Source organism: Anabrus simplex, chromosome 5 (genome assembly GCF_040414725.1).
Source record: "Anabrus simplex isolate iqAnaSimp1 chromosome 5, ASM4041472v1, whole genome shotgun sequence".
NCBI lineage: Eukaryota > Metazoa > Arthropoda > Insecta > Orthoptera > Tettigoniidae > Anabrus > Anabrus simplex.
In genome coordinates this window covers 336,503,672-336,524,615 of record NC_090269.1, presented here as the reverse complement: position 1 = coordinate 336,524,615, position 20,944 = coordinate 336,503,672, and the positions used below count along the sequence as shown (strand labels likewise).

General features: G+C 37.1%; 1 protein-coding gene across 2 annotated transcripts in view; it reads right to left on the bottom strand.

Moving 5' to 3' along the window:
* The window catches only part of LOC136874885 (WD repeat, SAM and U-box domain-containing protein 1), a 189,306-nt gene that overhangs the window by 56,985 nt on the left and 111,377 nt on the right, over window positions 1-20,944 (bottom strand). For both annotated transcript variants that reach the window (XM_067148587.2, XM_067148590.2), the window contains one exon: window positions 12,582-12,781. In XM_067148587.2, the coding sequence (XP_067004688.2) occupies window positions 12,582-12,781 (200 nt within the window). The remainder of the gene's footprint in view (window positions 1-12,581; window positions 12,782-20,944) is intronic.

Here is a 20,944-nt window from a genome sequence, read left to right as displayed (position 1 = left end):
AATTACTCCTCTGCGCTTGTGATGCCGTTCTGATTATGGGCATATGATCTAACCTATGAAATATTATATCGAGCAGTTATTCCTGCTCCCGCCGATACGCTCCTGAAGTATTGGTAAATATATTACCGTGTTTCCCATTTCTGGTCTCCACTGGCCCTGTGGTGTCACACGTTGAATTTATTTCTTAAAACTGTATTCTGCTATTTCTCGAGTTAACCGTTTTTATTGTGCCCGTGCTGTACCTCTGGTTTGTGAGGTTTTTCATGTTTCGCGTTTTGGGGCTTTTCCTGTTTTCTGTGTCCTGTTAATTTATGCAGGTATTTCCAGATTAACATCGTGGTAAGGATAGAATTCATTTCTCTCCTTGTGATTGTGAATTCATGTAAATTATTTTTAGCTGCACCCTTTGAATCTTTAATTTCGCAAACCTCTTGATTAATCTTCGTTTAGTTCAACCTGGTGTAGTATTTCATTTTGTGTTTAAATTAAATTTCTATATTCCTAAAACCTCGGCTTATCCTTTCGTGTTTATGAAAGTGCACTAATTGTTAGATTACCATGATACTGTAACACTATTGGTCACGGTTGCAAAGATCCAAAAGCACCTTCTACATACTATCCTCGAGGTAAGTTGTTTGTTTTTTTATAAAAACTGGCATTTACTTATTGCTTTCGCTGTTTCTATGTGGTGACTCTGTGTGATAAGTTACTTGGATTTTCTGGGTGCATTATCTTCGGTAATTGCTGTACACCGGAATACTTACTGCCTTTGAACTGTCACTTGACAAACGCCTACTACATCACTGTGTCTCGAGACTTACCAGATACCTTGGTACCAAAGGATTATTAACTAGTGAGTCGCTCTGAGCTACTAGTGTTATGTTTGGTGTCCTAGCTCCTTAGTGTGCTAAAAGTGTTTTCATATCGATGTACCAAACTCTCTCTAGTTTATGTACTGACCTAACCCGTCCATCACTGCGTGTCTATAGTCAGGCTTAGTGTAGCAGTGCTACGGATACTGTCTGAGTTCTAATAGGACCTCACCGTGTACTTGTAATCAACCTAACTGTAACTGAGTATATCTCTTGGAATTTTAACTAATTATCGTAACATCTCTAAGTGTAACCCAAACCTAACCTTTAAATAATTGCATCGTCACCGTTCTTATTATCGCACGTCACAGTGTCATTGTATGTTAAGTGTCTCCCCGCACGTTACATTGTATTTTAAGTGTGTCTCCCGCACGTTACAAATCGAAGTGTTGTTGCATTCAAGATCGCGGTCAAAGTAATCCTCTCGCACATGGTCAAAAAGTGTGACCAGAAAAAATGTTTAATAACCCACTGGTCAGAAATATAAGGATTCAGCTGACATTCGTTTTACAAAGAGTGTGATCTGCAAATAATGCACTGATACTTTTATGCGCCCCAGTGCAACTGTTTTTATATTAATGTTGTCTGGTGTTTTACACACCTTTTAATACACTGTTGTTATTTAATAAGCCCCAGTGGAAAAGGTTTTTATATTTCTCTTGTATTTTTCACGCCTTTTAATATTCTCATATTTAGAAACGGTAGGTAGCCTATATCTTTCACTGTATCCGTCCATACATGATGTAAAATGCACGCATGTTGGAAAAACGACATATCAAGTGTTTACATTATTCCTGTTGGATATTTCTGATTTGTGTATTCAATAGTACGTTTTCTCACTTAACACATTCTCTTTCCTTGTCCTCTGCAGAAAGTCCTAACGTGGTTTTACTGAATAAACTAACCTCCGAAATTAATCATCCACCCTGCGCCGTATTTTATGGTGTATCACATTCTTACTTAATTTCAGCACCGGTACATAGCATTTAAATTAAGTTATAGTTTACTTCAGCCTTTATTTCTAACAAGTTAACTACTGTTACCGGCCACGTTATTCATGCATTTAAAATACAGAAACATGTTCTCTTTCATTTTCAAATTGTGTTTACAGAACTCCAGTCGACGAGAATTACTAATTGACTAACATCCCCTTCGAGTTTGAATGTCGATGAGAGAGCTCGCTAGTGCACATAGCGCTAAAACTATACCGAAGATGATCGCTCCTGAAGAAAACAAACAGGAAGAATCTGAACAGTTTTATGAAGTTCTTCAATCAGTGTTAGATAACATATGTAAAAGTGACTGTTGTTCTGGCTGGTGATCTCAATGCTTGAGTAGGGAACAAACCAATTGCAGAAATAGTGGGAAATAAAGGTGAACCAACTTTAAATGAAAATGGTAAATTATTGATAGAATTTGCATCCTATAATCAATTAAAAATTACTACCACCTTCTTTGAGAAGAAAGACATAAACAAATTTACATGGAATGCAAGAGGACAGCGATCAACTATTGACTACATAATGGTCAATAAAAAGACCCAGATGTAATAGATGTCACAGTATATAGAGGCAGCGATTTATACACAGATCATTATCTGGTCATTGCAAAAATCAGATTTCTTGCTAAATGGAGGAAAAGGCTGAATAGAAATATACACAGAAACCAAGAAATCTATAACCCTTTCAGACCGTGTACGCACAATTGTGCAGGTTCGTATTTTATTTATGTCTGAGCTTATTTGACGTTTTCTTGGTGTTAGACCGGACTGCAGTGCTTGTGCAGGACAAGTAGCATGTACTTCAGTTGTTTTTATTTAGCGTTTGACCACCAGGGGGCAGGAAGAAGAGTTTAAAAATACAGTTCATCGGCAAGATGGCGAGAAGCAGTAATGCCTAAAATTAGTATTTATTTATTGCATTCATATTAATCTAGAAGTTCTACTGAATATCAGAATATAATCAATGAAGTGTGTAAATTGTTTAGCGAACGTGAATTGTGAACTTACAACACTGCACGTAATACCACGAGGTTTTGAATGTTGATACGCACAAGTGTGCAGGCTAGGTTTCCCTACAGGCAATGCATGCAAGAGTGCTGGGTGCTGCCACCAAAAGGACTGTGAGAGCAGAACTTCTACTCTACGCGAGAAATGTAATGTATAAAATTTTAATTGTTTAAAATACATTGTTCCACACTGTAGAATAGAACATTTGATCACGTACATGTGTATATTCACATGTACTGAGCTGAATTTTTTTATTTTTTGTAAGTAATGAATTAAGTCCTGACACGCACAATTGTGTGGGTTCTGTGTTTTAGCCGAAAGTTCTCATTTTGTAAAATAAACTGTAAAAACATGTATTTGAGAGCATTTTAGTAAGTTTTGACGTACAAACAAAAATTTACACCTCTAGTTTTCAGATCCGACGACAAAGTGCTGCTGCCAAAAGGGCAGTAAAAGTAAAACTCGTCCTCAGTGTACAAAATGTAATATTTACTTGTGTTTGAATGAAGATTTAATTGTTTTAAATTATTCTCCACTGTAAAATACAACATTTGATCATGTCATCATCATCGGTTTGCCCTTCCAGCGAGCTGGGTAGGGTGTTTGAAAACGAGTGTCTTCCAAAGTTGCCTATTCAAAAACATTTCGTTGTCCAATACAGATTCCCAATTCCATCCTCTTCTCTCCATGTCTTCCCTCAGTTGGTCCATCCATCTTCTTCTTGGTCTTCCAGCTGGTCTTCTACCAGTTATTCTCTTTTCCAAATAAGCACATGGTAACCTTGTGCTATTCATTTGTTTAACATGCCAAAACCATTTAAGTCTAGATGACCTAAATCTTTCCTCCATTGATTCATTTAGACCTAGGTTAGATCGGATCTCATCATTTTTCATATGATCAAGTTGGGTCTTTTGGAGGACAGTTCTAAGAAATTTCATTTCACAGGCTTGAATCCTACTACAATCCTTTGATGTTAGTGTGCAGGTTTCCAGAGAATATGTAAAGATGGGAATGAAATATGACTTGTACAGGATCATTTTTGTTCTTTGTAGGACCTTTTGATCCCATAGTAGGTGTCTAACGATACTGTAGAAGTTAGAGCCTTTGGTTACTCTGTTTGTTATTTCTATCTCAGCTCTGTTATTACTAGCCATTATGCTTCCTAAATAACTGAACTGGTGTACTACTTCAACTTGGTGGTCCTGTATTTTTATGTTGCGTTCTGTAATATGTCTGCTGATTTTCAATGCTACTGTTTTTGATGGGTTCAATTTCATTCCATAATCATCAAACTTCTTACACCATGCATTCAGATTATTTTGCACTCCCTTCTCTGTTTCATCCCATATTGCCGTCCGACTCGTTGGCTGAACGGTCAGCGTACTGGCCTTCGGTTCAGAGGGTCCCGGGTTCGATTCCCGGTCGAGTCAGGGATTTTAACCTTAATTGGTTAATTCCAATGGCCCGCGGCTGGGTGTATGTGTTGTCTTCATCATAATTTCATCCTCATCACAACGTGCAGGTCGCCTACAGGCGTCAAATAGAAAGACCTGCGCCTGGCGAGCCGAACCTGTCCTGGGATATCCCGGCACTAAAAGCCATACGACATTTCATTTCATTCCCATGTTGCCACATCGTCTGCAAACACCAGAGCCTGAAGATCTTTATTACCTTTCCCTTTTAGTATATTCACATGCATTGAGGTAATTTTTCTTTTTTTGTAAGTAGTGAATTAAGTCCTGACACGCAAAATTGTGTGGGTGCTTTTTCTCAGATGTTAATTTTTATTTTGTAGAATAAACTAAACATATATGTATTTAAGAGCATTTCAGTCAGTTTCTGACGTACAAAAAAAAATTCACACCGTCAGTTTTCTTTCATATCTGAAAGGGATAAGGTATATTTACTACAGGATAATGGAATAAAATACTTATATCAAAATCGGCTGCAACAGTATTTAGTTCAGATTCTGACAAGTAATGATATTAACAAAGAATGGGAAATCATAACCTCAGCAATTCAGAGGGCAGCAGACGAAGCCATTGGAATTAAGAAGAAATTTAGAAGAAAAACTGGGCTTAAAATATAGAATAAAGAAATATCAGAAGCTGTCAAGCAAAAACAAATATTATACTTGAAAATGATACAGCATCTCACCCCACAAAATGAGAAAGAATATAAAATCAGCAGGAACAAGGTCAAGTCACTAATGAGAAAACTCAAGCAAGAATCATGGGATAGGTAAATGAATTCAATAGAAGATGATATCCGTGGTAGGCAAGAGATGGCGTATAAGTTAATGAAGCACCTCAACAGTGATGAAAGAGAAACTGCTAATATAAATGTAATCGAAGAAGAATTGTGGCATAACGGAGAGTATGCAGAGAGTCAGGAAGATCAAGATATAGATAACGACGTTGAAGGAATTGACCTAATAGATATAGAAAAGCACCAGGGTTGTTCAAATATGGTGGGATCATTCTTAAATTTAGATTGTTACATTTAAATAATCTTTGTTGGAAAAGAAGAAATACACCCGAAGAATGGAGAAAAGCTAAAATCATATCCTTTTCAAGAAAGGAAATCGAAGTTTTTGCAGTACTATCAAGGAATAAGTTTATTGAATGTTGGCTATAAAATATATGCTAAAATAATAAACAATAGACAAATTATTGCACACAATCTCTTATTGGAAGAACAATGTGGATTTAGAAAAGGCAGATCCTGTACAGATAATATATTTAGACTCAAACAGATACTGGAGAAGAGAATTTAACTTGAATACTTATGTCGCTTTTGTCGACTATGAAAAGGCTTTTGATAGGGTAGATAGAGAACAGTTATGGAATATAATGGTAAAAAATGGATACCCTAAACATCTTAATCAAGTTATCCAAAGTCTGTACAAGAGGACGAGAATTGTGTTAGATCTAGGATACAAACTAACGGAAGAAATATTAATTAAACAAGGTGTATGCCAGGGATGCAGCATTTCTCCAACACTATTCAATATATATATATATATAGATGAAGTGATCAGAAATTGGAAATGAATTGTGCACTCTGGAATAAAATTGAACACATACACATACATAAATACTATGCTCTTTGCAGATGATCAATTTATTTATTTATTTATTTTTTTGCTAGGGGCTTTACGTCGCACCGACACAGATAGGTCTTATGGCGACGATGGGATAGGAAAGGCCTAGGAGTTGGAAGGAAGCGGCCGTGGCCTTAATTAAGGTACAGCCCCAGCATTTGCCTGGTGTGAAAATGGGAAACCACGGTAAACCATCTTCAGGGCTGCCGATAGTGGGATTCGAACCTACTATCTCCCGGATGCAAGCTCACAGCCGCGCGCCTCTACGCGCACGGCCAACTCGTCCGGTGATGATCAATTTATCCTGCAGGATGATGAAGATAAACTCCAGAAATCAATACGTCAGTTAAACACCATTTGTAAAAGTTATAATCTCCGGCTATCCAGAACGAAAACCAAAGTTATGGCATGGCAAGGGAAGTATCCTATCAGAGCGAAGATAGTAACTGACAATCAACCAGAAGAACAAGTCTCAAATTTTAAGTACCGTGGTTGTGAAATATCTTTTAATGATGATGACGAGGTGAAGAAGAAACTACATCGATTTCAACATATGTGTGGGACAATTCGCCGAACACTGAAAGGAAAAGTAAGAGAAGATACTCAACTTAAATTCTATAAGACTATGGCTGTACCAACTTTGTTATATGGAAGTGAGACATGGGTGGATAAAACAAGCTATGGGAATAAAATACAATCATCCGAAATGAGATTCCTAAGATCAATGAAAGGATACTCCCTAAAAGATAAAATACGGAAAGAAGAGATAAGACAACAATTAAATGTATTCTCAGTGAATGAAAGAATATTCCAAGACAGGATAAATTGGAAAAACCACATTCTAAGGATGGATACCAACAGAATCCCAAAACTTCCCCTGGAATACCATCCTAAGGGAAGAAGAGATATTGGTCATCCTATAAAGGGATGGAATGAAATCTGAGGTCAGAACAGGCTATTAGCCTAATCCATGAAGAGGAAGTAAGTTTGTAAGTAAGGGATAAACAGTTGTTTCGTAGATCTAGAGAAAGCATATGACAGGGTACCGAGGGAAAAGATGTTCACCATACTGGGGGACTATGGGATTAAGGGTAGATTATTAAAATCAATTAAAGGCATTTATAGTGACAACTGGGCTGCATCATGGAACAACGTACAGTAATTCAACCAGGGACAGGTTATTCCTCCACGGTGACGACGAAGAGGATGCGAATAACTACTCCTATAACTGCGTATTGGGAACTAAGAGATCCTAGACGCAAGATTGTACAATCAGTGTATATATATTAGGTTAAGGATGTCCTCAGTAAATGAGAATAATCCAATAGTAAGGCAGATGGTGGTATCTCATCCTTACTAGACATATTGCGAGTGTAATTTGTGTGCATTTTTTGTAGTGTAAATGTTTATAACATGAAAGTATTGATATGTCATGTTGTTGTGAATTGAAGCAAGGCGGAGAAGGAGGTTTATTTGTATACTTTAAGTGCAAGTACTACCAACACTCCAAAGTGGAAAATATCTGTTAACCTTTAGATTCATAAGTCATAAGTATTATGGATCCATATTGACAACTGATCACTATCAAGGGTGAAGAAAGTCCATCTATTCAATACCATTGATTTGATATTACTATATTTTAATACTGGGAGTAGTTTTGACCCTTATTAACCCTCCGTCAGGCGCAACCGATCTCACAAGCACACGTGTTAATTCTTATCTTGTAGTCGTCCACCTTTCAGTAGCTTCCTGTTTCTGTGTGACCTTCAAGCCCATATCGGCCATTTCCTCACTGACCCTCCACATGTGCTGTTGTTGCAAAAATGATCTGCCAGTCACATTGCGCCTGATCGTGGCACCCAAACATGATGTATATTTCTATTTTTTTTCTTTTTTTCCAGGATTTCAGGATGTCAAGTTCGATGAAAGTGTACGACCTGAATAAATCTGATGATCTTGTAGAGGTAATGCGATATCTGGAAGACAATGATGAAGACCTGAATGAGGATATTGATGACAGTGGTACAAGTTCTGAAGACCATTTAGAGGATCGCGATGGTCATTCTGAAACTTGAGCAAGAGGACATGGAATGAATGAGGAGGATGAATCAACTTCAGTTAGCAGTTACGTTTTGGGAAAGGACAAAATAACTAACTGGAGTCATACCCTTGGACCAAATCAGGAGGGGAAAAATCAAGATGAGCCAAATTCAGAGCCTTCCATAAAATTTCTTTTTTTGCTATTTGCTTTATGTCGCACCGACACAGATAGGTCTTATGGCGATGATAGGATAGGAAAGGCCTAGGAATGGGAAGGAAGCGGCCATGGCTTTCATTAAGGTACAGCCCCAGCAGCCTTCCATTAAAGGAATAATAATAATGTTAATGGCTTTACGTCCCACTAACTACTTTTATGGTTTTCGGAGATGCCGGGGTGCCAGAATTTAGTCCCGCAGGAGTTCTTTTACGTGCCAATAAATCTACTGACACGAGGCTGACGTATTTGAGCATCTTCAAATACCATCGGACTGAGCCAGGATTGAACCTGCCAAGTTGGGGTCAGAAGGCCAGCGCCTCAACTGTCTGAGCCACTCAGCCCGACAAAGGAAGAAGATGTGCAACATGTACGACAGAAACTGGCCTCAGAAGACTAACTATATACGAGTGCAAAAAATGTAGATATGCGCTTTGTATGTCAGATAACAATCTCGTTTGTGACTCGTGTATTGGTAGTTATAGTAACGCCAAAATGTAGAGAATGAATGAATGTATTCACTATTGTACCAAAACTGATTGTTGTAATGACTATTGTTTGATTTTCACTGTGGGTTATATGTTAAAACAATGAAGTTGGTGAGTTTACCAATTAAAATGAGAAAGAATAGTGGCAAAAACAGTATTTATCAAGAATATATTACTACATATAAAAATCAACTTTCTTAGAAAAATATTTATGAAAACATAACTGATAGGCATAGCTTAAAGGGCAATTATTAAAATAATATAGAAGTTTTCTTCATCAAATACCGTAAATTATTTTTGTTTCTGATTTTTAAAGTGTGCCTGTCAAGCTCGTTTTGCCCACTGCCGCTATACTTAATATTGCGTCCAATGGAAGGTTAACTTGGGTCATTTTCAGGCAAAAAACCAAAACTGAAAAGAATATCATGCAAATACAGTCACTATATTTAACGCTAAACTTGGCACGTCTGGAATCTGTTGACAAAGGGACATGTCAGTTTCCGCTGACGTCCACACACCAAATCCTGAGCACTTGGGGACATTTCCTTCACAATGAATTCATATAGATGGATCATTTCACTGGATCAGAAGGCCCACTTATTCAAGTCATGAATGTCCCTTTCAGCCCCGCAATAATTCATAAATGTATATTTTATTCACTAAGGTGCAACTTATTGGTACAAAAACATTCCTTACATACACGTTGACCAATTGACATCAAGATAAATCAGGACTCAAGAATATATTACAAAGAAAATTGCCATAACCTTTAGCATTATAGATAATAATTTTAATTAGTTCATTTCACCTTGTTGTTAATTGTATTGTCTTACATTCCATCCATATTGTTTTTATGTATTGAGACTAGTTTTTCCAACATGGGGGTAAGCTGTCACCAACCCCATAAGACTTTGGTTGTATGAGTCAACGAACTAGAATATAATACATAAGGTAGCTATCACAATGTCATCTTTGAAGAAAGTTGAGGCCGGGCTGAGTGTCTCAGACGGTTGAGGCGCTGGCCTTCTGACCCCAACTTGGCAGGTTCGATCTCGGCTCAGTCCGGTGGTATTTCAAGGTGCTCCAAATATGTCAGCCTCATGTCGGTAGATTTACTGGCACATAAAAGAACTCCTGCGGGACCAAATTCCAGCACCTCGGCGTCTCCGAAAACCGTAAAAGTAGTTAGTGGGACATAAAGCAAATAATAAATAAATAATAAATATTATTATTAAGAAAGTTGAACTGGCGACCACCATGTCTTAAATGTACCACATTAGGCAAAGCGCTGTGTAAGCAAGTGCGTAACAGAGTGGAAAAATGAGACATTTTCACATAGATTTCATTCATTAGGTATTACAGAGATTATGTGAATTTATGAAGAAAATATCGGATGGAAAGCTTAACTATTTGATGCATATACATTTTTGTTAAGCAGAGGTTCCCAACAGAATCGCAATGTACTGTAACAAAAAATATACGAAACAGAATTCCTAAATTTTTTTTTCTTTTCTTGAAGCGATATACTGTTGAAAATGATTAATTCATTAATTATTTTATGACAAAGATGTGGCGTTATCCACACATCTCCAATTTATCAACATGCAGAAGAGTGTAGGCCTACATTACAAGATTACGGATTAGGATGTGTATCTAAACAGCCAAGAAAATTAAACACACTTTAATGAATTATCATACATTTCAAAGGCAACCTCTGTACATAAAATTTTTATAATACAGACTGGAAATAAAATTTACACTAAACGAATAGAACTTTATATTGGTCTATTAATAGTCACATTTCTCAATTCGAAACAGCTGTCTCATTCACATGAACCGATACGTATTTGCTAGCTCTGATTCATTGTCCCATGAAAAGTATTAATTTTGTGTACATCTGCCATATGGTTACTCCTTTCAGTTCTTGTGTAATAGCTCTGTACCTGTGGTGCAGTCTAATTTAAAATGCTGCTTTAAGAGAAGTTTTGTCATGCTGGCATAATGGGGTTTCTCACTGAACTCGGTCACAGTAAATAAATTATTGTTACTGTAAAAACACTGCCTGCAACTGACAAGAGAACTTGAGTCTGTAACTTTAGCATAAGGTTGATGTTACATCTTCGCGATGTGACTTTTTTCCTGTACACATTTTCAGCCATGTGACAATTTCACATCATAAGCTGGATAAACAGACTATATTTTATACCTTTCTAGGCAACAAGTTCTTTCTTCTCTTTGGAATGCTGAGCAAATATAACCTTCAGACAGTTGTGGCATTTAATTTTCTTCCCCACCTCTCGGATGACATCTCCTGTTATGTACTCAACAACATTTTAAGAGTATTTGATGAATGACTTGGAATTTGTAGCACAGCAATCATGATCAGTAGATGTACTGTCATCAGAAGGAATCATACTACATAGATAAGAGAAGCATCACTTCCTGGCAATGGGTCAATTTGTCTCAGTAAATACTTCCAGTATGCTGATCTGGACTCTCCGCATTGGGATTATTTCTGTTTCCTCCCCTATTACGTATGGATGAGAAGACCAATTCTAAATTGTCGGTAATGCCTTGGGCAGTTTAAGTTTCCTATCATTCACTAAATATATATATATTTTTTTTTGCTAGGGGCTTTACGTCGCACCGACACAGATAGGTCTTATGGCGATGATGGGATAGGAAAGGCCTAGGAGTTGGAAAGAAGCGGCCGTGACCTTAATTAAGGTACAGCCCCAGCATTTTCCTGGTGTGAAAATGGGAAACCACGGAAAACCATTTTCAGGGCTGCCGATAGTGGGATTCGAACCTACTATCTCCCGGATGCAAGCTCACAGCCGCATTCACTAAACACCTGACCCCATAGAGAAACGGGACTAGGGTTGGACACACACATATAGTGCTCCTCAACGTTCTGAACATAAAGTACTTTGCTGCTTGAGATACCACTTGTCTCTTTTCATGTTATTCACTCATTGCCTAGTCAGCTATTTGTCTTGTAGTGAGAACCTGTGATGAGAATTTGTACTTTACAGTGGCAAAAATTGAGATGATCTTTCAATATACGTCGCCTTCTTTAGAAAAGGAATGAACTTACCTGAAATAAGATACACTGTTTGTTTTGTTCGAACAAAGCACGAGAAACAGAATGTAGACATATTCATGCTACAATAAATAAAGCCAAACTACAAAATAATGTCTATTAATGATGAACTTGACACACATGGGAGATTACACGAATAGTTCCAGACAGCTGTTGTCATTAGCTGGTACACTTATATTACGGCAGCCATAGTGTTGCTTGCCTCTGTCCGGAGCGTTAATTGAGGTGCTAAAGCCACTCTATGTATTATATTCTAGCCTGTTGGTATGAGTGGTTTAATATCAGCCTAGCTAAGAACCGTACATGCTTCAATATGTCCTTATGTCAACAAATTCCTGACGTGCCAAGTTTAGCGTTATGACTGTATTTGATATTCTTTTCATTTCTGGTTTTTATGGCTGAAGATGACCCAAGTTAATAAGGGTCGACACTACTACCAGTATTAATAAAATATAGTAACATTAAATCAATGGTATTGAATAAGTGGACCTTCCTCACCCTTGACAGTTTGATCAGAATTGTACTTATATTGTAATTGTACTGCCTTACCCTAAAAATGTCAACTCCTGAAATGATTCAAATGATTCAATGTAATGTGCACTAAAATGTATCAAATCTGTCACCCCTCAATCAAGCTGTTACCATGCCACTTATATAGGCCTCCTTATAAAAGAACTTTCTAACAGTTTCTCATTATTAGAATGACCAGACAGATACTGTAAATATACATTATTTTTGATCTAGCATACTTGCCAGGCAGACCCTCTGAGGGTGAAAAGTCCACACTCTGGACACCCAAATCATGAGCTTCCTCTTGGGTGAGGACACATTGATCTGAACAGGGAGTTACACACCACAGCTTGAAGTTCCCATCTGATGATGCAGTAGTCAAAAGCTGACTATCTGGAGTGAAGGCAACAGCCACAATTGCATCACTATGGCCTTCTACGACCCTGCAACATTGAAATATAAAGGAGCAATGAGTGACAATAAAATGCATAATATTCGGTGCTGTCATAGCACTTTATTATATCTATCTGGGTGGAATAACTCAGCAGGTCCAGGCTATTTAATAAAAATAGTCAGAAGTCAATATTTTCAATTTGTATTTGTGTGTCCATTATTACTTGTACTGCTACCACTACCGTCAACAGGAAAGGTACATTTCCATGACAGTTATTAAGTCTCCCTTTTGTATTCTTACAATTTAAATTTCAGAAATAAGTGTGTGCAATTAAAAAGGTACCTTGAAACATGAGATGTTAATGGAAAGTGGTTAGTAAATTCCTACAGAATAGTTTTAAAAACCCATATAACAATATAATTTATTAATTCCAAATCATCATGCCTGTTTATAAATACATTCAATAGGTACTCTCATGAAATATCCTGAGGATGAAATTTCTTTTCCTGTAATCTTACATCCATCTGGCTGATATACTGTATGTTATTATGATTAAATTAAAAAACGACAAGAGGAAGTTTTCAAAGGCAAATCTTGACGAATTAGGCATTAATATCATCAACACAACTCTCTATGCACTTAACCCATTAGCGCCGTGCATTACCGCATGGCAAAGATTTACACGCCTTTTTCTTTTAGTACTGTTGGCAACAAGAAATAATCTGGAAGACAGTAGTGTCATCCGACAGTTAGAGAAGAGTTTATAGAATCGGATAATCACACTTATTTAATTTAAAACTCTACTGTTGTGACACAAGGAGTGATGGACTCTTGGTTATTTTCAGATTCCTGCGAAATGGCTGCCAGCTTCGCATAAGGATATAAAATTTATAAATGAAGCAGTTTCATTAGATTATGTTTACAATAGTGTTGTGCACACTTTATTATATATGTTGCAAGTATTTGAAATAGTACGGGCGCACAATGCTGTAGTAGTGCTTGTTCGATCATTAGCATTTCCATATGGCTAAGCGTTTAAACTCAGTAAAATTACTGCAGCCATCAGATCATGTTACTTTATCCTAATTCATACATCTTCATTGCAGGAAGAGATTTTCCCTTTTAGATACACTGGATATGTTAGTGACTGCATATCTCAATGGTGATACATTTGTGGAACTGCCCGATGTAAGTGAACTTTAGAGACGAGGGCTCCTGGTGATGAACATGATGGCGGGCTTATTGATAATCTCAGTTCTCAACAGTTATGTGCCAGTGCTGAAATGAAGCTTCTAAATAATGAAAGAATTGGGATTAGTTATGATGGTGAAGGTGTGTTACCAGAGGATGACGTGCCTTTTGTGTCTACTAATGCAAGATCTGTTTCATTTCCTGCAAAAGAGTGGATAACTGAAAGAGCAAATTACAAACCAAGATGGATCAAAGAGGCTGATTTCGATATGGGCGACTATTGACATGAAAATCCATGACTGTTGATGACATTTTCGATTGTTTGCAGATAACCAATTGATCGAACATTTAGTTCAAAAGACTAACAGACCGACAAATAACTTCTGATGAAATTTGTTGCTTCATCACCATACTTTTCATTTCTGGATACAATAAGTTGCCCTCCAAGCATTCTTATTGAGACACACAGGATACATGAAGACAGTAAAAGACCATCATTCTCTATCTCTGTGCCTAACGTGCAAGTATTGAGGGTGAGCTTTTATCTGCCTCTGAAAATATTGACTACAACAGTATGGCATATGGCTTTTAGTGCCAGGAGTGTCCAAGGACAAGTTCGGCTTGCCAGATGCAGGTCTTTTGATTTGACGCCCGTAGTTGACCTGCACGTCATGATGAGGATAAAATAATGATGAAGACAACACATACACCCAGCCACCATGCCAGCAAAATTAACGAATTAGGTTAAAATTCCCGACCCTGCCGGGAATCGAACCTGGTACCCCTGGGACCAAAGGCCAGCACACTAACCATTTAGCCATGGAGCCGGACTCTACTGTAGTTACTCTATAGTATGTAACTACATTTGAAGTTCTTTAGTTCTTCATTTTCTTATTTTTCATTTTATTCTATTATTCCAGTGAGTGTTTTGTTTTGACAGGCAACAAACTATACATGTCTCTCTGTACTGCAAACAAATATTTTCTTCTTTGTTCAATAATTCTATTTTATAGCTGTGTTGTGATTAAAAACTTATATTTTATATTCTTACAATAAATAACGTTTAGATTTTTCAATTTTGTTACTGTACAACAAAAAACCCCCACTTTGTAACCTAAATTTGACTTCCAAAACTCATTGTTAAAAATAGGTAGTGCAAGAGCCTAGCATTGCCATATAACAACATCAAATATCTTATGAGCTAGCAGTCTCAAAATTCTGAAACTTGTTTCATTACTTTATTTTGGTTTCAAACATACACTAAAACATTACAAGTAAAATTTTAAAAAAATTAATTCAGGTGCTAATGGGTTAAAATGGGCTTATTTACTATCTGAACAATGCATGTATCTCTTGAACTTTGTTATTCTTCTGTATAACGTAGCAGGTTTCCTTGATGTTGACTAATTTGACAAGTTCACATCTATTTACAACTGTTTTAAAATCTATTCTGCTCATCACACTCCCATCCAATCCTTGATGTTGTCCAGTTATGATATTCTGCTTCAGGTCCATGGCTACCTTCCACTTGACCCTGAAGTATGATCTGCAGCAACTAATATTTGTCCCCTCACAGTAACTTAAAAAACAAAACAAAAACAAATTGTTAGGCTCTTCAGTCTGATGGAACTGTAACTTTGAGTAAATAAATTTATAAACTACCTGGAAGAGGAAACATATGTTAACTGTATTATATCTGCAAAAGAAAAACCTAAATTAAATAGCTTCACATATTACAAACCTCTCAGTAAGTAACATGAAGTTTTCTGAAGTTTTGCTTTACAGTCTGTCAAACACACATTAATAATATAAATATTACATTATAACATACCTGTAAAAAAAAAAACCCCACATTATTAAGCAAAGAAATTACACACTATTAAACATATTTCGTTCTTAAAAGAACATCATCAGATTCTATCAAGTCGCCACTCAAGATTAAATAGATTATCATTTATCACTAAAAATAACATCTTACAAGGACTATAAAAAAATAAAGTAAAAACTGTGAATATAGTAGTATGGAAGCTGTTCACGTAAACGTAAATTACACAACGGAAAATTAAACAATCCATTAAAAAAGCTCATTGGACTATCCTCCTCCTCCTCCAACAACAACAACAACAACAACGACGACGACGACGACACTACATATATAGTTCCACGAAGGCCATTCATGTAAACGTAAATTACATTTCAGAAAAATAACCAATCTGTTTAAAAAAGCTCATTAGACTATCCCAAAATAAATCAACATCAACAACGGTAATACTGAAGGATATGTAAGTTGGTTACAAGGATAATGTCGAGATAGAGGAACAGACTAAGGCCAAAGAAGTAATAAAATTTACATATGATAACAATGACATTTACAATAAGATACAAAAGTTGAAAACTAGAAAAGTGGCTGGAATTGATCAGATTTCTGGGGATATACTAAAGACAATGGGTTGGGATATAGTACCATATCTGAAGTACTTATTTGATTATTGTTTGGTTGGAGGAGCTATACCAGATGAATGGAGAGTTGCTATAGTAGCCCCTGTGTACAAAGGAAAGGGTGATAAACATAAAGCTGAAAATTACAGGCCAGTATTGTATGTAAGCTTTGGGAAGGCATTCTTTCTGATTATATTAGACATGTTTGTGAAATTAATAACTGGTTCGATAGAAGGCAATTCGGTTTTAGGAAAGGTTATTCCACTGAAGCTCAACTTGTAGGATTCCAGCAAGATATAGCAGATATCTTGGATTCTGGAGGTCAAATGGACTGTATCGTGATTGACATGTCTAAAGCATTTGATAGGGTGGATCATGGGAGACTACTGGCAAAAATGAGTGCAATTGGACTAGACAAAAGAGTGACTGAATGGGTTGCTATATTTCTAGAAAATAGAGAGTTAGAGTAGCTGAAGCTTTGTCTGACCCTGTAATAGTTGAGAGGGGAGTTCCTCAGGGCAGTGTTATCGGACCTTTATGTTTTCTTATATATATAAATGATATGAGTAAAGGAGTGGAATCGGAGGTAAGGCTTTTTGCGGATGATATTATTCTCTATAGAGTGATAAATAAGTTACAAGATTGTGAGCAACTGCAACGTGACCTCGAAAATATTGTGAGATGGACAGCAGGCAATGGTATGTTGATAAACGGGGCTAAAAGTCAGGTTGTGAGTTTCACAAATAGGAAAAGTCCTCTCAGTTTTAATTACTGCGTTGATGGGGTGAAAGTTCCTTTTGGGGATCATTGTAAGTATCTAGGTGTTAATATAAGGAAAGATCTTCACTGGGGTAATCACATAAATGGGATTGTAAATAAAGGGTACAGATCTCTGCACATGGTTATGAGGGTGTTTAGGGGTTGTAGTAAGGATGTAAAGGAGAGTGCATATAAGTCTCTGGTAAGACCCCAACTAGAGTATGGTTCCAGTGTATGGGACCCTCACCAGCATTACCTTATTCAAGAACTGGAAAAAATCTAAAGAAAAGCAGCTCGATTTGTTCTGGGTGATTTCCGACAAAAGAGTAGCGTTACAAAAATGTTGCAAATTTTGGGTTGGGAAGAATTGAGAGAAAGAAGAAGAGCTGCTCGACTAAGTGGTATGTTCCGAGCTGTCAGCGGAGAGATGGCGTGGAATGACATTAGTAGACGGATAGGTTTGAATGGCATCTATAAAAGTAGGAAAGATCACAATATGAAGATAAAGTTGGAATTCAAGAGGACAAATTGGGGCAAATATTCATTTATAGGAAGGGGAGTTAGGGATTGGAATAACTTACCAAGGGAGATGTTCAATAAATTTCCAATTTCTTTGAAATCATTTCGGAAAAGGCTAGGAAAGCAACAGATAGGGAATCTGCCACCTGGGCGACTGCCCTAAATGCAGATCAGTATTGACTGATTGAACTTCATTTTGTTCCGAACTGACAATGAACAGTGACAAATAGAGGATTGTGGACCTCCCTTCCTGTATTTGTCAATACTGAAGGAAGCGCTAAAAATAAAAATAAAACACAGCGTGTCATTGATGAAACCAAGGAAACGGGCATGACATGGCGGAAGTAGGTCAATGGACTGCAGCCATTTTGGACCCATGCCAATGACAGAGCAACGGTTTCCAAAAACCTCGCAGTAAATGCTGGAGTAGAGAAAAAAGGAGGATATCATTAAGATAAGTTCCACATTTCAAGTTACTAAGTATTAAACAGAAATGAACATAATTATTCTAAATATCTGAGTATGATTTGATAAAATCTGATGATGCTCTTTCAAGAAAGAAATATGTCATTCTTTGTTCAATAGTGTGTAGTTTTATTATAGTGTATTTATAGTATAATATTTAAAGTGTGTTCAACAGACTAGAAAACTTTTAAGTCACATTCAACTGAGTCGACACTGGAAAGTATGGCCTCCTTCTTAACAAATGAAGTTTCACTGTTCTTAAAAGTTCACACCTTACTAATAGCAGGATTGTATTATTTGAAACCTTGTCAACTCAAGATATTTGAAGCATTATTTTATATATCCACACTTCAAATGCCTGTAGTCAACTAGTGGTGTCAGATTTAGTTTCCATGTAAAAGCACTGAAACCATTCTACAGTGCAGCTTGAAGTTGAGGTTGTTACTGCAAAGGAGTGACCTCATTCTATAGAATGTAGAAGGGTTATTTCAATTCAAGCTTATATTTCTCTGATAGGATTAAGGTCTTCTGTAATGGTTTAATGGTTCATTTGTTCTATTCCTTTCCAATCAAGTTTTAGACAGGGTCATGTTTCTGATAGCTGAAGACCATTAATTTAATTTCACTGGTGCTTGTGATGAGACCTCTAGCTTAAATGAATGAATGAATGAATGAATGAATGAATGAATGAATTGTCATTGATCTGCATTTACAGTTGCCACCCAGGTGGTCGTTACCCGTTCAATTGTTTACCTAGTCTCTTCTTAAGTCCTCGCGGATTATGAATACTGCCTTCCTCCTTTCTCTGGATCACGTGCAACAAGTGCAGCATAATTACGATGCAATTTATATTGCCAGTAACTTCAATATCAAAATTACTTGGTCTAGAAATGCCACCCCAGTGCCAAATAATCCCCTTGCCAATAGTTTTCTGTCCACTTTCTATGACAATTTCCTCCATCAGTTAGTGTTAGTGTTTGCAGCTACCCGCAATACTCAAACTTCCTGTTCCTCATTAGACCTGTTCCTTACTAACTCCCCATCATCCCTCTGGTCCCTGGACATAATTCCAGGATCCTGTGATCATGAAGCTGTATTTACAACGTTGACTTATAGAAAACCCTCCCCAAAACTCTACTCCAGAACAATATATAATTTTTCCTGCACTAACTGGAACAATCTTTCCCCTCTTCTATAAAAAAATCTTTCCATTCTCCTCATGTCCTTCACCAGCAATATAAATATGAATGACATTTGTCAAAACTGGAAAAATATTTTTTTGAATGCATCAATCGAGCAGTGCCGAAAGTTTCCATCTATAATATGCGCAAAATGCCATGGATTATGAAAGAGATAGCATCGGGTATCCAAAAGAGAAATAATTTTTACAGTAAATAGAAAGAAAAAAACAAGTGACAGTAGGTTGGAAAAGTACAGATGGCTAGGAACAAAATCAAATCATTAATCCCTGATACCTACAGTTTATATATCCACAGCCTTAGTTCCAAAACTTAAGAGCTATGGGCTTTTATCGGAAACAAAGGAGGAAACAGTGTTCCATCTGTCTTCAAGTACAATGGACTATCAGTTTTCTCTCCCCACGAAACAGAAGACACATTTAACAGTAAATAAAAAAAAAAAACAACTTCACTATAGCTGACAAGGACGAAGACTTGTTCATTATGGGGACAAACACTTTGTTTCCACCCCTAACTAGTCTCTACTTCACCACTAATGAGGTTGCAGCAAGTCTTCGGAGAACCAGACTCCATGCGGCGAATGGCCCAGAAAATGTGCCGGCAAGAATTCTCCATTACTGTGCAAATGCACAGGCACCTTCTCTTTGAGCAATATTTAACATTCCAATCAACAGTGGGACTGTGCCAGATGAATGGAAGAAAGCAAACATCATACCTGTGTTCAAAGATGGTGACAGAGGAAATGTAGACAACTATTGCCTAGTCTCTATAACATATGGTATATGAAAATGCATGGAACGTCTAATTGATAAACATGTACTGGATTTTCTGAATGAGAGAAACCTGTTGGACAACAACCAACATGGATTACTCCCTAGAAAATCTTGTACTACACTTTTAACAGCAGTAAATGATGAGTGGCAAGATTCCCTTGACCAGTCTAACATACCCCAAGTTGACTGCATAACTCTCAACTGGAGTAAAGCCTATGATCAGGTACCTCATCAATGACAGTTGTTAAATCTTAGCAAGTATGGCATTCAAGGCAAACTGCTGGCATATAGCTTTGATCATTCTGGGTAGGTAAAATGCAGTGGGTTGTGTTCAGAGGGGCCAGGTCAGACTAAACTTTAGTCAGATTGGGTGTGTTTCAGGGTAGTGTGACAGGGCTGCTTCTGTACACAAGTTTTACGCTGGATCTACGAGGTTGTGTATCGTCTACTATGGCACATTACGCTGATGACACTATTGTTTGCAAAGCAATTAGAAAAGAGAACGATGTAAATAGGTTACAAACAAATCTTGATAATATGGCTCTGAAGTGTAACATAAATAGAATGTCTATAAATGTACAGAAGTGTAAATATATCTGCTTAAGTAGAGTGAGAACACCGTTACATCATCAATTTTCTCTGTGTGGTAAAAACCTAATGCCTTGCACTTCAATAAACTTGCTTGCCACTCATATTTGCAGCAATTTAAAATAGAACAAGCATGTGGAGGAAATAAGGTGCAAAGCATACAGAGTCTTGAAATTTATCTGCAGATCTCTACTGGGAGCTAGAAAGAAAGCAATTCACATGGCCTATCTGACATCAATACCGCCAATAAAATTATACAGGCTTCCTTCCTGGCACCCC